At 39.9% G+C, this 11,974-nt stretch overlaps 1 protein-coding gene across 5 annotated transcripts in view; it reads left to right on the top strand.

Annotated features, from left to right (window-relative positions):
- The window catches only part of flncb (filamin C, gamma b (actin binding protein 280)), a 42,524-nt gene extending 35,339 nt beyond the window's left edge, over window positions 1-7,185 (top strand). For 4 of the 5 annotated variants that reach the window (XM_057324016.1, XM_057324015.1, XM_057324017.1 and 1 more), the window contains 12 exons: window positions 276-479; window positions 597-749; window positions 837-959; window positions 1,224-1,469; window positions 1,758-2,042; window positions 2,222-2,359; window positions 2,474-2,589; window positions 3,547-3,679; window positions 3,854-4,030; window positions 4,115-4,333; window positions 4,896-5,102; window positions 5,892-7,185. In XM_057324016.1, the coding sequence (XP_057179999.1) occupies window positions 276-479; window positions 597-749; window positions 837-959; window positions 1,224-1,469; window positions 1,758-2,042; window positions 2,222-2,359; window positions 2,474-2,589; window positions 3,547-3,679; window positions 3,854-4,030; window positions 4,115-4,333; window positions 4,896-5,102; window positions 5,892-6,079 (2,189 nt within the window). In that variant the 3' untranslated portion in view covers window positions 6,080-7,185. The remainder of the gene's footprint in view (window positions 1-275; window positions 480-596; window positions 750-836; window positions 960-1,223; window positions 1,470-1,757; window positions 2,043-2,221; window positions 2,360-2,473; window positions 2,590-3,546; window positions 3,680-3,853; window positions 4,031-4,114; window positions 4,334-4,895; window positions 5,103-5,891) is intronic. The other variant, XM_057324020.1, reaches the window with a different exon arrangement.
- The last annotated feature ends 4,789 nt before the right edge of the window (window positions 7,186-11,974 follow it).

Below are 11,974 nucleotides of genomic sequence, written 5' to 3' on the forward strand. Positions count from 1 at the left end.
TTTAGAAACTAAAAGAATTGGTTTGAGGACACACAAGAGAAAAAAAGTATCAAACACTGAGACTTTTTGATGAAGTGATGCTCGTGTTTCTCCAGCTAGCTGCAAACGAAGAGCTCCTTCCTGCGATTTCAAAGGGAATTGACTATCAGCTCACAAAAGCCTTTTGATGAAAAGCCAAACCCTCGCAGCCTTTCTTTTTTTGTTAGATATGATGGTGATACTCAAAAAAGAGAAAAGAAATTCAGTCCTTAGGAATATTCTGTATTCGCTCTTAGGAATATCCTTTACCCCTAAAGAAGTGGGCGAGCACGTGGTCAGCGTGAAGAAAAGCGGAAAGCACGTGACCAACAGCCCCTTCAAGATCATGGTGGGCCAGTCGGAGATCGGAGACGCCAGTAAGGTGAAGGTGTTTGGGAAAGGTCTGATTGAAGGACACACTTTCGAAGTGGCCGAGTTCATCGTGGACACCAGGAGTGCAGGTGAAAAAACATCTGTCATATAGGGCGTCCATGATGAAGTGAAATAATGTTGAGTTTTGGTGAATTGAGAGGTGATTTTACTACAGTTAAGCATCTCGGTTCCGGTTCACACATTAGGTTATGGAGGTCTGGGTCTGTCCATCGAGGGACCCAGCAAAGTTGACATCAACTGTTCGGATGTGGAAGACGGAACGTGCAAAGTGACCTACTGCCCAACCGAGCCTGGAACCTACATCATCAACATCAAATTTGCAGACCAACATGTGCCAGGTACATCAGTGACCTCGAAATGTACATCACTGACATCAAAAAGTCTTTCTGAGTTGGACGGCTCTTTCATTTTATATTATTCAACAGGAAGTCCATTTACGGTGAAGGTTCTGGGTGAGGGACGAATGAAGGAGAGCATCACCCGAAGGAGACAGGCGCCCTCTATCGCCACAGTGGGCAGCACATGTGACCTCAACCTTAAGATTCCAGGTGAGGAGTTTTCCTTTACATGACCGAGAGGGTAGTGTGAGGAAAACAGAAAAGGTCATGGCTTTGGAGAGGTCAAGATATTGTCTCCCTCACTCTTTCCACCTGACTCTCACCAGCTTTCACTGTTACACGTGTCACCTTCTGTCTCTTGATTCAGAATGAAGAAAGAAAGAAAGCATCCATTTCCTGTTTCCCCTTATTCATCACTTCCTTTCTTCCTTCTCTTCTTTCATTTTCCTCATTCTTTGGGGGTTCCGTCTGTAGGGAACTGGTTTCAGATGGTATCAGCCCAGGAGCGGCTCACTCGAACCTTCACCCGCAGCAGTCACACCTACACGCGCACGGAGCGCACCGAGATCAGCAAGACCCGTGCGGGAGAGACCAAACGCGAGGTGCGGGTGGAGGAGAGCACCCAGGTGGGGGGCGACCCCTTCAGAGATGTTTTCGGGGGATTCCTGGGCAGAGAGACGCTGGGCCCTTTCAGCGGCGTCCAGGCCCGACAATCAGAGGGTGTGTGTGTGTGTGTGCTTGCAATACTGTGGGTTGTGTGGGATGATGCCACGGTATGTCTCTGAGGTTTTCATTGGGAGCGAGCGCAGCTTTTTCATTACAAACATTTACGACAGGAGAGCCGAGCTGGAAAATCTGAGCTGTGCAGCCAGTCCAGCCAAAAACACAGAATTTATAGAAGAAATGCCTGGACTTTAATGAGAAATGTCTTGTTTGATTCTCCTCTCTCTCTCTTCTTTTCACTTCTGACTGTCTCTCTTTCTTATTTGCTTGTCTTCCTCTTTCCAGTCTCTTCTCTCTCAGGTGAGTCAGGTACTCAGGAAATGACGGCACAGGTGACGAGTCCCAGCGGTAAGACGGAGGACGCTGAGATCATTGAGGGAGAGGACAGCACTTACAGCGTGCGTTTCGTGCCTAATGAAATGGGCCCCCACACCGTCAACGTCAAATACAGGGGCCAACATGTTCCCGGAAGCCCCTTCCAGTTTACCGTGGGACCGCTGGGAGAGGGAGGAGCCCACAAGGTTCGAGCTGGTGGTACTGGACTGGACAGAGGAGTGGCAGGAGTTCCTGGTAAGAGACAGGAATTTAGGGAACATTTATCTGGGTTATTGTAAAGTCTTTCCACTTATTTTAAATGTTAAGGCGGGCCAGGTAAAGATGATTGACGGGCCGCATTTGGCCCGCGGGCCGCCAGATGACTAGCCCTGCTGTAAGGGTTATAAATAATGACATATTTGTGTGATGTTTAGCTGAGTTCAGCATCTGGACGCGTGAGGCCGGCGCTGGCGGTTTGTCCATAGCCATCGAAGGGCCCAGCAAAGCCGAAATTTCCTTCGAGGACCGTAAGGACGGGTCCTGCGGGGTGGCCTACGTGGTACAGGAACCCGGTAAGACCAGTGGATGCTAATTCCAGCCTAGTTTTGTTTTATAAATAATTTACAAATATAATTTAACCCTATACACATTCGGTCTTGTTGACATGATCATATGTTTAATACCAGGCGACTATGAGGTGTCGATCAAATTTAATGACGAACACATCCCAGACAGCCCCTTCATTGTTCCTATTGCATCACTGTCAGACGACGCCCGCCTGCTTACCGTCACCAGCCTGCAAGTGAGTGATTTCACATCAAACACACGCGCATACAGGAATAGTGATTCTATGGGTTCAGGGACTCCTTGAGTACAGATGGCAGCTTCTTTATCAACAGACTCTGAGAGCGTGTAAGTGCACTTGACAGAGCAGGGTTCTAACAGTTAATCATCAGATGAGACAAGCCTACCCTCACACTTTTCCTCACAGAAAGAAGAATACACTTCGAGTATTGGCAGATATCCTTTATGTCGGCCATTGTGATCATTGAGTGCTGTGTTTTGTCTTGTAAGCTGTTTTTAGGGGACTGTGCTTGGCAAGACTGATATTTCAACAACAATGTGTATTATCTAGCCTTGCTACAATGACAAAATGGCAAAAACAAAACACTAACCCTTGTCATACAGTATATTCACTACTGAAACGAAAAGCATTTTTTTAAGCATGTGGTCGCTTATGTTATAAAATTCTCTCCGTATTTAAAGGTCCAGTGTATGATTTTTTTGGAGGATCTATTGACAGAAATGCAATATAATATACATAACTATGTCTTCAGAGGTGTATAAAGACCTTACATAATGAAGCGTTATGTTTTTATTACCTTAGAATGAGCTATTTCTATCTACATACACCACGGGTCCACTTGCATGGAATTCTACAGTAGCCCTAAACGGACAAACTGCTCTACAGAGAGCATTTCGTAAATCATTTTTTTCTGAAAACGTAACGGCATCTTTGTAATGTGTCAGCCACCGTAGTGCTTCGAAAGGGAGGGGGAGAGTTGGAGTTAGGCGTTGGTTGCAATTCGCAACCTCACCACTAGATGCCGCTAAATTTCATACACTGGACCCTTAAAAGGCACAAGATGGACAAAGAAAGGAAATGAATAAGATGACACAGAATTTATGTCTAAAAATGACAAAAACACACACATATATGTAAAGATCACATCACACTCATGTATGGTTGTCTGTGCAGGAAATGGGTCTCAAGGTGAATCAAGAAGCCTCGTTCGCAGTGCAGCTTAATGGAGCGAGAGGAGCGATTGACGCTAAGGTGCACACAACCTCTGGAGCTGTGGAGGAGTGTTACATCACTGAATTAGACAACGGTGAGCCTACAGATGGGGTCGGAGTTCATACTGTATGCAATGTCTCCAAGTAAAGATCCAAGATCAGCTTTGTCCAGTGTGTTAATCCACGATTGCTTTGACTTCACTAATAATAAAAATGGAATCTATAAACTTTCCAAGAGCTCATTCAGTCCAATATTTTGTGTTGTGCAGATAAACATGCAATACGGTTTATTCCACGGGAGAACGGCGTCCACTCCATCGAGGTCCGTTTTAATGGAAGCCACATCCCAGGGAGCCCATTCAAGATCCGTGTTGGAGAACCCGGCCAGGCTGGAGATCCTGGAATGGTGACTGCTTTCGGGCCTGGTTTGGAAGGTGGAACTACAGGTTTGTGAGCACTGTTATGCTGTACAGTAGGTGACATTAAGGTGGCCATAAACAAGTGTTGAGAATCATCTTCTGTTTCCACAGGCGTACCCTCAGACTTTATCGTGAACACATGTAACGCTGGGTCAGGTGCTCTTTCTGTCACAATTGATGGTCCATCGAAGGTAAAGATGGATTGTCAGGAGTGTCCAGAGGGGTATAAGGTCACCTACACACCAATGGCTCCCGGCAGCTACCTCATCTCAATCAAATACGGAGGACCACAGCATATCGTGGGCAGCCCATTTAAAGCCAAAGTGTCAGGTGAGGGGTCACGCTACATAGCTCTACTGTACAAAGGAAATGATAAATAAAGACGATTTTGTTGCGTAAAGTCATAAATCGCAGTGACTAACAAGACAAGCTTAACGTGGTTTATAGCTCCAATGCTAAAATGGGAAAACATGATTATGAGATTATATGATCAAACAGGATTATAATGCAAAATGCTGGAGTGGATTTGACAATAAATAAGCTTATGAAAAATATGGAGATTTATGAAAGTGTATATGAGATTGAGAGGATAAACTTCTTGTGGAAATTAAGTATTTATGCAAATACATTTTTTATTTTGTGGGTGGAGTGTTCCCCAGTATAAAATACATAAATACATAAAATAACAAACTTCTTTTTCAATAAAGAAGCACAGTTATAATGAGAAATATAAAATTTTAATATTCATATTTATTATATATATTAATAATATATATTAATATTATATGAAATATTAACATTCATTGTTTTAATAATACATTATTAATTTTATATATTAATCTTTATTATTTTTAACATTTTTAAATGTCATATTTTAATATTACTTCTGCAGGTGCACGTCTGTCTGGCGGACACTCTCTGCACGAGACATCCTCAGTGCTGGTTGAGACCGTCACAAAATCATCCTCAGTGGCCGGATCTTTCTCCTCTCTGCCCAAGTTCTCATCTGATGCCAGTAAAGTGGTCTCGAGGGGGGCTGGTCTCTCCAAAGCCTTCATCGGTCAGAAGAATACCTTCACAGTCGACTGCAGTAAAGCAGGTACAGTAACACACACACATTCAGCCGCGGATAAATAAAAAAAAACATTCCAAATTTTCATTTAATCAGCATTTCTATATGTGTTGTGGTCATTCAAGTCCAATGTCTGTTGAATTTCAACTAAATTAATCAGCAGTGACAAAGTCATCCAATGTGAAAGACTGCATGACAAGACGCATGAAAACTGTGATAAAACTCGAGGTTATCACATAAAAAAATATTGTAAATAAATATCCTAAATACATGTACAAATATTACTGTTGTTTTGCTTAAAAGTGAATATGAACTTGTTTTCTTTGCAGTATTTGAGGTCTGAAAAAATACAGAGCAGTTATTTTGACCTGTTTCTCCAGTTTTCATTTTCTGCCAAGAAATGCAAATAGAAACAATTTTTTTATTAGAAATTTGTGAGAAATATTATTAGTAGTTCACAGAATAAAACAAAAATAACAATTTTACCTAAACTCATACACATAAATAGTAAATTCAGAACAACTGAAAGTGGTCTTTGAAATGATCTCTTAATTTTTTCCGCAGCTGTATATCACATTATATATATTATACATATATCATCATGTATAACACAAATAAAGCTTTCCTGTAGCTCAGTGGTTAGAGCATGGCGCTAGCAACGCCAAGGTCATGGGTTCGATCCTAGAGATATGCACATACTCAGGAACAAATGTATAGTACAATGCAATGTAAATCGCTTTGGATAAAAGCGTCTGCCAAATGCATAAATGTAAATGTAAATACAAATGAATAATTGGTTTTATTTTCACCTGGCAGGGACGAACATGTTGATGGTAGGAGTGCACGGGCCAAAAACTCCATGTGAGGAAGTGTATGTCAAACACATGGGCAACAGAATGTACAATGTCACATACACGGTGAAGGAGAAAGGAGACTACATACTGATAGTCAAGTGGGGAGAAGAGATGGTGCCCGGAAGCCCTTTCCACGTCACAGTGCCTTGAATAAACTCGTTGGACCTGCCTCGCTATGGAAAGACTCTATTGTTAGTCCCGGAAGAGACGGGACTCACCAACAATGTCACGTGCCTGACCTTTTGATGATAAATTCACTCGCTGATTTCACAAGCAATCAGGACCTCTCGTTTGATATCGGCAAGATCATGTGCCAGTTGTCCTCCGTATGTGCATATGCTTTATCCAAAGTGAGTGTGTTTACATGTGCAATACGATGCTGATAAGTAAAAAAATCAACGCAATAAAAACCAGACAATGCAAAAAAAAAACGTTTACATGAGATTCGGACGTCATCTGGGCTATGCCCACAAATTCAATATCCCACCACCAGGTGTTTTAAGATGACAAAATTCACGTGTGCCAATCAATATTTGCATTTATCACCTTTCCTCGATAATACACTGTTGGGTTATTAAGCATAACCGGTGTACGATCATGCATGTAAGCACACTTATTATGTGTTAATTTCACACACTCGGTTATGTACCCAAACTTATTTTGTATTACGTTGTTTTTTGAAGTTGTGAGATTAGTGAATGTTCGAAGGAAGGGAATGATGAATCGTGTTTGCACTGCCCAGCAGTTGTTATATTGAACAGAGAATAAGGATGTTATATGTTACATTAAATCCACCTTGTTATGAGTGAGGTTACTGTCCGGACCATTTGCAGACATAATTTATCAGCTCAATTATTTAATCTTTTTTATCTGTTGTTAAAACTGGTCTTATTTTTATGATGCAATAACACAATTTTGTCTCTTAAACACTAAAAGAGTCTGGATCAGGTCTGGAGCCAGGCTTAGTTAAAATTATAGATATTTTAAGCTCACACTGGGTCTGAACTGTGGTCGCAAGTTGTGTGTTTGGGTTAGATGAGATTTTTGTACCAAGCGGCATAGCAAAAGCCGTTAAGCATGTGAATGTTTGAAAACCCACCGTTTTTACAGTGACACAATGTTTAAGAGCGACATTTTTTTGTGATTTTATATGTATGGATTTAAAATAGAAATGTATGAAGAGACACTAATTGTTTGATATTTTAACCTGCTGTTTGGTAAAACTGTGCTGGCATATTAAAGTTTTAATTGCTACATTTGATGTGTGTTTGTTCTATTTATTAGTGTAATTTTCCATTTTTAGTTTACTTTAGACATTTATACATATCTATTAAGTTTATCACATACATGTAATAGACTGAAGTATTTTAGAATTGTGTGTCTGTTTGGTTTGTTGTAGTGATTTCTTTCACAGGCACTAGAGGGCAATCTCACACAATGTCATTAGCCAGGTGTTACTGAGATGCCTTAATGAGAAATAAGTGGTTGCAGGTTTAATCAATGTACACATTTCCCGAAGGAGAAGGTTCCACAGGTCAGTGTTTGAAAAATACCATTGATTTCCATTTAAAATAGCAGTATTTTGCGTCTTTTCCCAGATAGGCTTAGATCTATGCTCTTAAAGTAATTGAGTGTAAAATGAGCATTTTCTGTAACTTATGAATTATATCTGATTATTAGTCAAATATAAATGTAGTGCCTCTCTAAACTAGTGATATAACATCTCTGTGTGTGCTGTGGTGAGTGATGTTACAGAAATGATGAGAATGGCATTTCTTGCTGGAAATTCCCCAGGCTTGACCTGAGACACAATCAGCTTTAAAGAATTGCATTCTTGCAGTGCCCAAAGTGTTGCAGTTAAAACTCATTTTGTCTTTGTTACTGTGTATGGCTTTGGGCCCAATTCTTTGTCTAGTTGCTTCTTTTAAAGGTCTCCCAACCAAAAAAGGACATCTTGAGTTTTTCTACAAAAAGGTACACAAGAGTCTGACTGGGATTAAATACCCATGTATTCTTTCTTTTGCAAAAGAAAAAACGTTTTCCATCCAAAAATCCAATGTGTTTATGTCTGTTTGTGCTGTTTTAATATGCAAAGATTACATTATCACTACACCTACTGCAATCCAGTTTAATTGCCACCATAAAAAAAATCCATAACCTTTATTTTTATCCTTTATTGTCTTTGTACCTCTTGACTTAATAAAACTTTCTCTGCTCTTCAAATTTAATTATTTCACGCCAGGCTCATATTATTTTGCACAAGCCAGTAAATGTCAACAATGTTTTGTTTTGTTACATTTAAGTTTATAATATATATTCTGTTTATCTTCTGTCACAGTTTCAGGATTAAATGACGAGTCAGTTCAGTAGTCCCATAATTTGGTTTCATTACACTGCATTTATATCCGAGTAATGTTTTTAAACCACAGGTTAAGGCTACTTTTAGCCCTATATAAAGCAACATTTCGCTTATATTTACATACAATTAACGCCTTCGTATCAGGTGTTTTCAAACAGTCCTATGCTATGTCGAAGGTGCAATGCGCCTCCGCGCTTGAAATCATTGCGCAATGCGCACTTCATTAAATATTCATGCACCGTGAACTATAATATCAATTTGCGCTCGCTGTTTGTTTTTAGCAATTGTGTTGAAACTATAACCGTAAACACCCAAAGTTAAATGCGCTGCAATATGTGGTTACCTCAACAGTAGAAACTTATTCACGTTATTTAGAGAAACATAAAACGTTGAGTGTGACGTCACAACAGTTAAAGCGATGGAAGATGAAAAAAAATCCTGTTTGTTTTAACCTCAAAAGCATCTGTAGAAGATTTATAAAGCCAGGTTCACAGTTCACAAACACTTTACAACAGGTCGCGTGCGGAGCGCGAGCTGAAGTCCTTTATTATGTAAATAGGTATCGGTGTTTGCAAATGTAGCCCAAAGCGTGAAATCTTAAATAACTGAGATCAACTAATTAAGCAGGTGAACAGTATAAACTAGGTAAAACATAAAAGAACACGGGATTCTGTTTGACCATACCTTGTGTTTGAAAAGGCACAATTGACGCAATATTACGCTAAGTGACAGAACGCTAGCAAAAAAATCAGTTTACGCTTGTAGCTAACGTTAGCTGTTTTCGAACATGGTGTTGGTTGGTTTAAACTGGACATAAACGACATATTTCAAAAACATCTTTTAACAACCATCAAGTAACACTAAAATGTTTTAAAGCTAGCAGGCTAATAGGTCTCCCACAGTATGAAAACCGTAATAATGATAATTCTGCACTTTTTGCAATTTGCAGGTGCAGAAACAACTCGGAAGTGGGGTACAGGATGATTACTTTGAGGATAGAGGAAACCATAAATTATCCGCTTCATCACCTGTGGTCACATTGGTTGCGTAAGATCCATTTCTGTTTGTTCTGTGCCCGTCCAGGTGTTATGATAATCTTTGCGTTGTATAGGCTACTTGATTCATCTGCACTTCTTTTCTCTAAAGGCTCAAATGTTCATGTAGATGGCGATTTAAATCTATTGTCTAAAGTGGATGATACAAAGAGTGGACTTTAAAGTGGTCAACCACCTGTATTAAATCTTTTTCTTGTCACATTCCCTGCTGAAAAAAAAAACATTATATCTTCTAATGGTTTCCATTACAAATACCAGTATGAACAAATGTTTACATTTGAAACCATTACAAAATCTAGTGTGTTATGGGCTTTATTACCAAAAGGATATAATGGTGTTTTATCCCAGATAGCAAAGGTAATTGATTTAAAGTTGAACGAATCAATGCTATATTGGCGATTCTCAACATTAAATCAATTATCTTTGCAATCTAGGATAGGTTTCCGTCTATCATACTGTATAACATCCCATCACTAGAGCCCAACACATGACCATTAAAACCAGTACCTATTGTAGTTTCCCATTGTAAACAAAATCCATGAGAATTTCTGTCTTGGTTCCTTTTTTTCCCATCACAGTTGTGCAACTTGTGGTACCTGTATCCACCCATACAGCTGTCACTCTTGTAGGTTCCCGGATGACTCACCCTCTCACCCTCAGCTCCAGAACTTCCTCTTCAAAAGCGTATTAATCTCTCCTGTCTTTTTGTCCCCGGGCCCAGCCTCCAGGAATGTCTAGATATCGCCCATCTTAATGACACACCGAGTATGGCAAAAACCTAATAGATTTCTGGCCATTTGTAATGAGAATGTAAATGGCAAAGTCGGTGTGTGGTTTTGAAAATCAAGCGGCGTATTTCTAACACGGACACTGTGGAGTCGTTCAGGCTGATTTCTAATTATAGTGATAGCGAGAAAGGAGCAGAAGGGAAAAGCTATTTAATGGGAGAGGGGACATTTTAACACCTGGTGTGTGTGTGGAACAATCACGTTGCGACGTGAGCGCGCGTCCTTGCACATGTGGATGTCCTTCCTTTGACGGTGTTTGATCAAGTGGCTTTATTTTCAGCCAGCATTGTGACGCAAGTCTGAATGTTTAGCTCTGATAGACAGGTTGATAAATAGATTGTTTTGGAATAACAAAGTATGGATCTCAGACGAGCAGTGCTAATCTTTCTGTGTGTGTGTGTTTGTGGTTATTTTGGCAGCACTAGTTAAGGTGGGTTTCGAGCTGGATGCTTGGAGTGTTTCCTCACTATTGCCCAGGAGTCATGGCAACGCTGTTTAATGGAAGGGATTGGTTGTTTTATCAGGAAACGCAATCTGCTGAGTTTACTGGCAGAGGGGACAGATTGCGGGCACGATGGGAAATTTCCATCACCTGCTTTTTCACTTACTGCTCGGCGAACATCTAAATTCGAAAGCGACACCCTTCGGCGAGGCTAATTAATTCATACATGTGCCTCACACCCTTTTTTATTATGAATATATGAAAGTACATACACGCGCATATAAATGAATGTGTAGACACGCATGAAAAGCTCACTTTAGACTTGTATCCATATTGTTTCAGTCGCATTACCCAGAAGCATGCCGAAACCTTGCCCGGAGTCATATTCAGCCTTGTCCATGCTAATGGAAAATATAGGCTACTGCTTTCAATTTTTCTTCATGAATCATGAATAGGAGCTTCAATTGATACTCTGGGAGGAATGCAATTTTGTAGCAGGAGGAGGAGGGTCAATTATTAAGACCCTATGATACAGCATGTCAATATATTAGGCTCGCTGTGTGTAAATGTGTTTCTGGTTGTGCACTGGCAGGTCTTTAACAAAGTCTGTTAGACTTTAAACATGCATACGTGTTATGCACACATATATATATTTATTTATATTTATATTTATGATGAGAACATGTGTTTCTTTTGTTGTTGTGGATGTGTGCGTTTTAATGTGGAAGGTAACACTGTAACTCGGTTGGGTGCAGTTTTAGACTTTTTCCACTGGAGGGCAGCAGAGACTATGAATTGTAATCATAAGGAACATTAGTTAGGTCTGTCATACACGACGATGATGATGATAAATGATTAAGTGAGGACTGTTCTACAGTATAACTGTTTGATTTATAGGTTTTACGTAGTCTTTGGACACTTGAGGATGTTTTGAAATTAAACTCTCTCACAAGTTTATTTAAAGCGTCTACTGTCAACGTATAACAATAGTTGAGCATTGCAGGAAAATTCTATATTTTTTCTTTTCTTCAAATGTCATCTAGTCAGTGTTATTTTAAGCTTCATAGGACAATGATGAGGTCAGATAATCACTGGTTTTAAAGGGATAATTTACTCACACTCTTGTCATTTCAAATCTTTGTTTTTCAAAAGAAGATATTTTGAAGAATGTTGGTAAGCGAACAATGGCGGTAGCCATTGACTTGCATTGGTTTTGTGTCCATACAATAGAAGTGAACGGGTACTGCCGTTGTTTGGTTACCAACATTCTTTAAAATATCTTATTTTGTGTTCTGCAGAAGAAAGTCGTAAAGGTTTGAAATGACAAGATGGTGCGTAAATGATGAAAGAATTGTCGTTTTTGGGTGAACTATCCCTTTAAATGATTACCATAATCGTGTA

The sequence above is a fragment of the Triplophysa rosa genome, linkage group LG24 (genome assembly GCF_024868665.1).
Source record: "Triplophysa rosa linkage group LG24, Trosa_1v2, whole genome shotgun sequence".
Taxonomy (NCBI): domain Eukaryota; kingdom Metazoa; phylum Chordata; class Actinopteri; order Cypriniformes; family Nemacheilidae; genus Triplophysa; species Triplophysa rosa.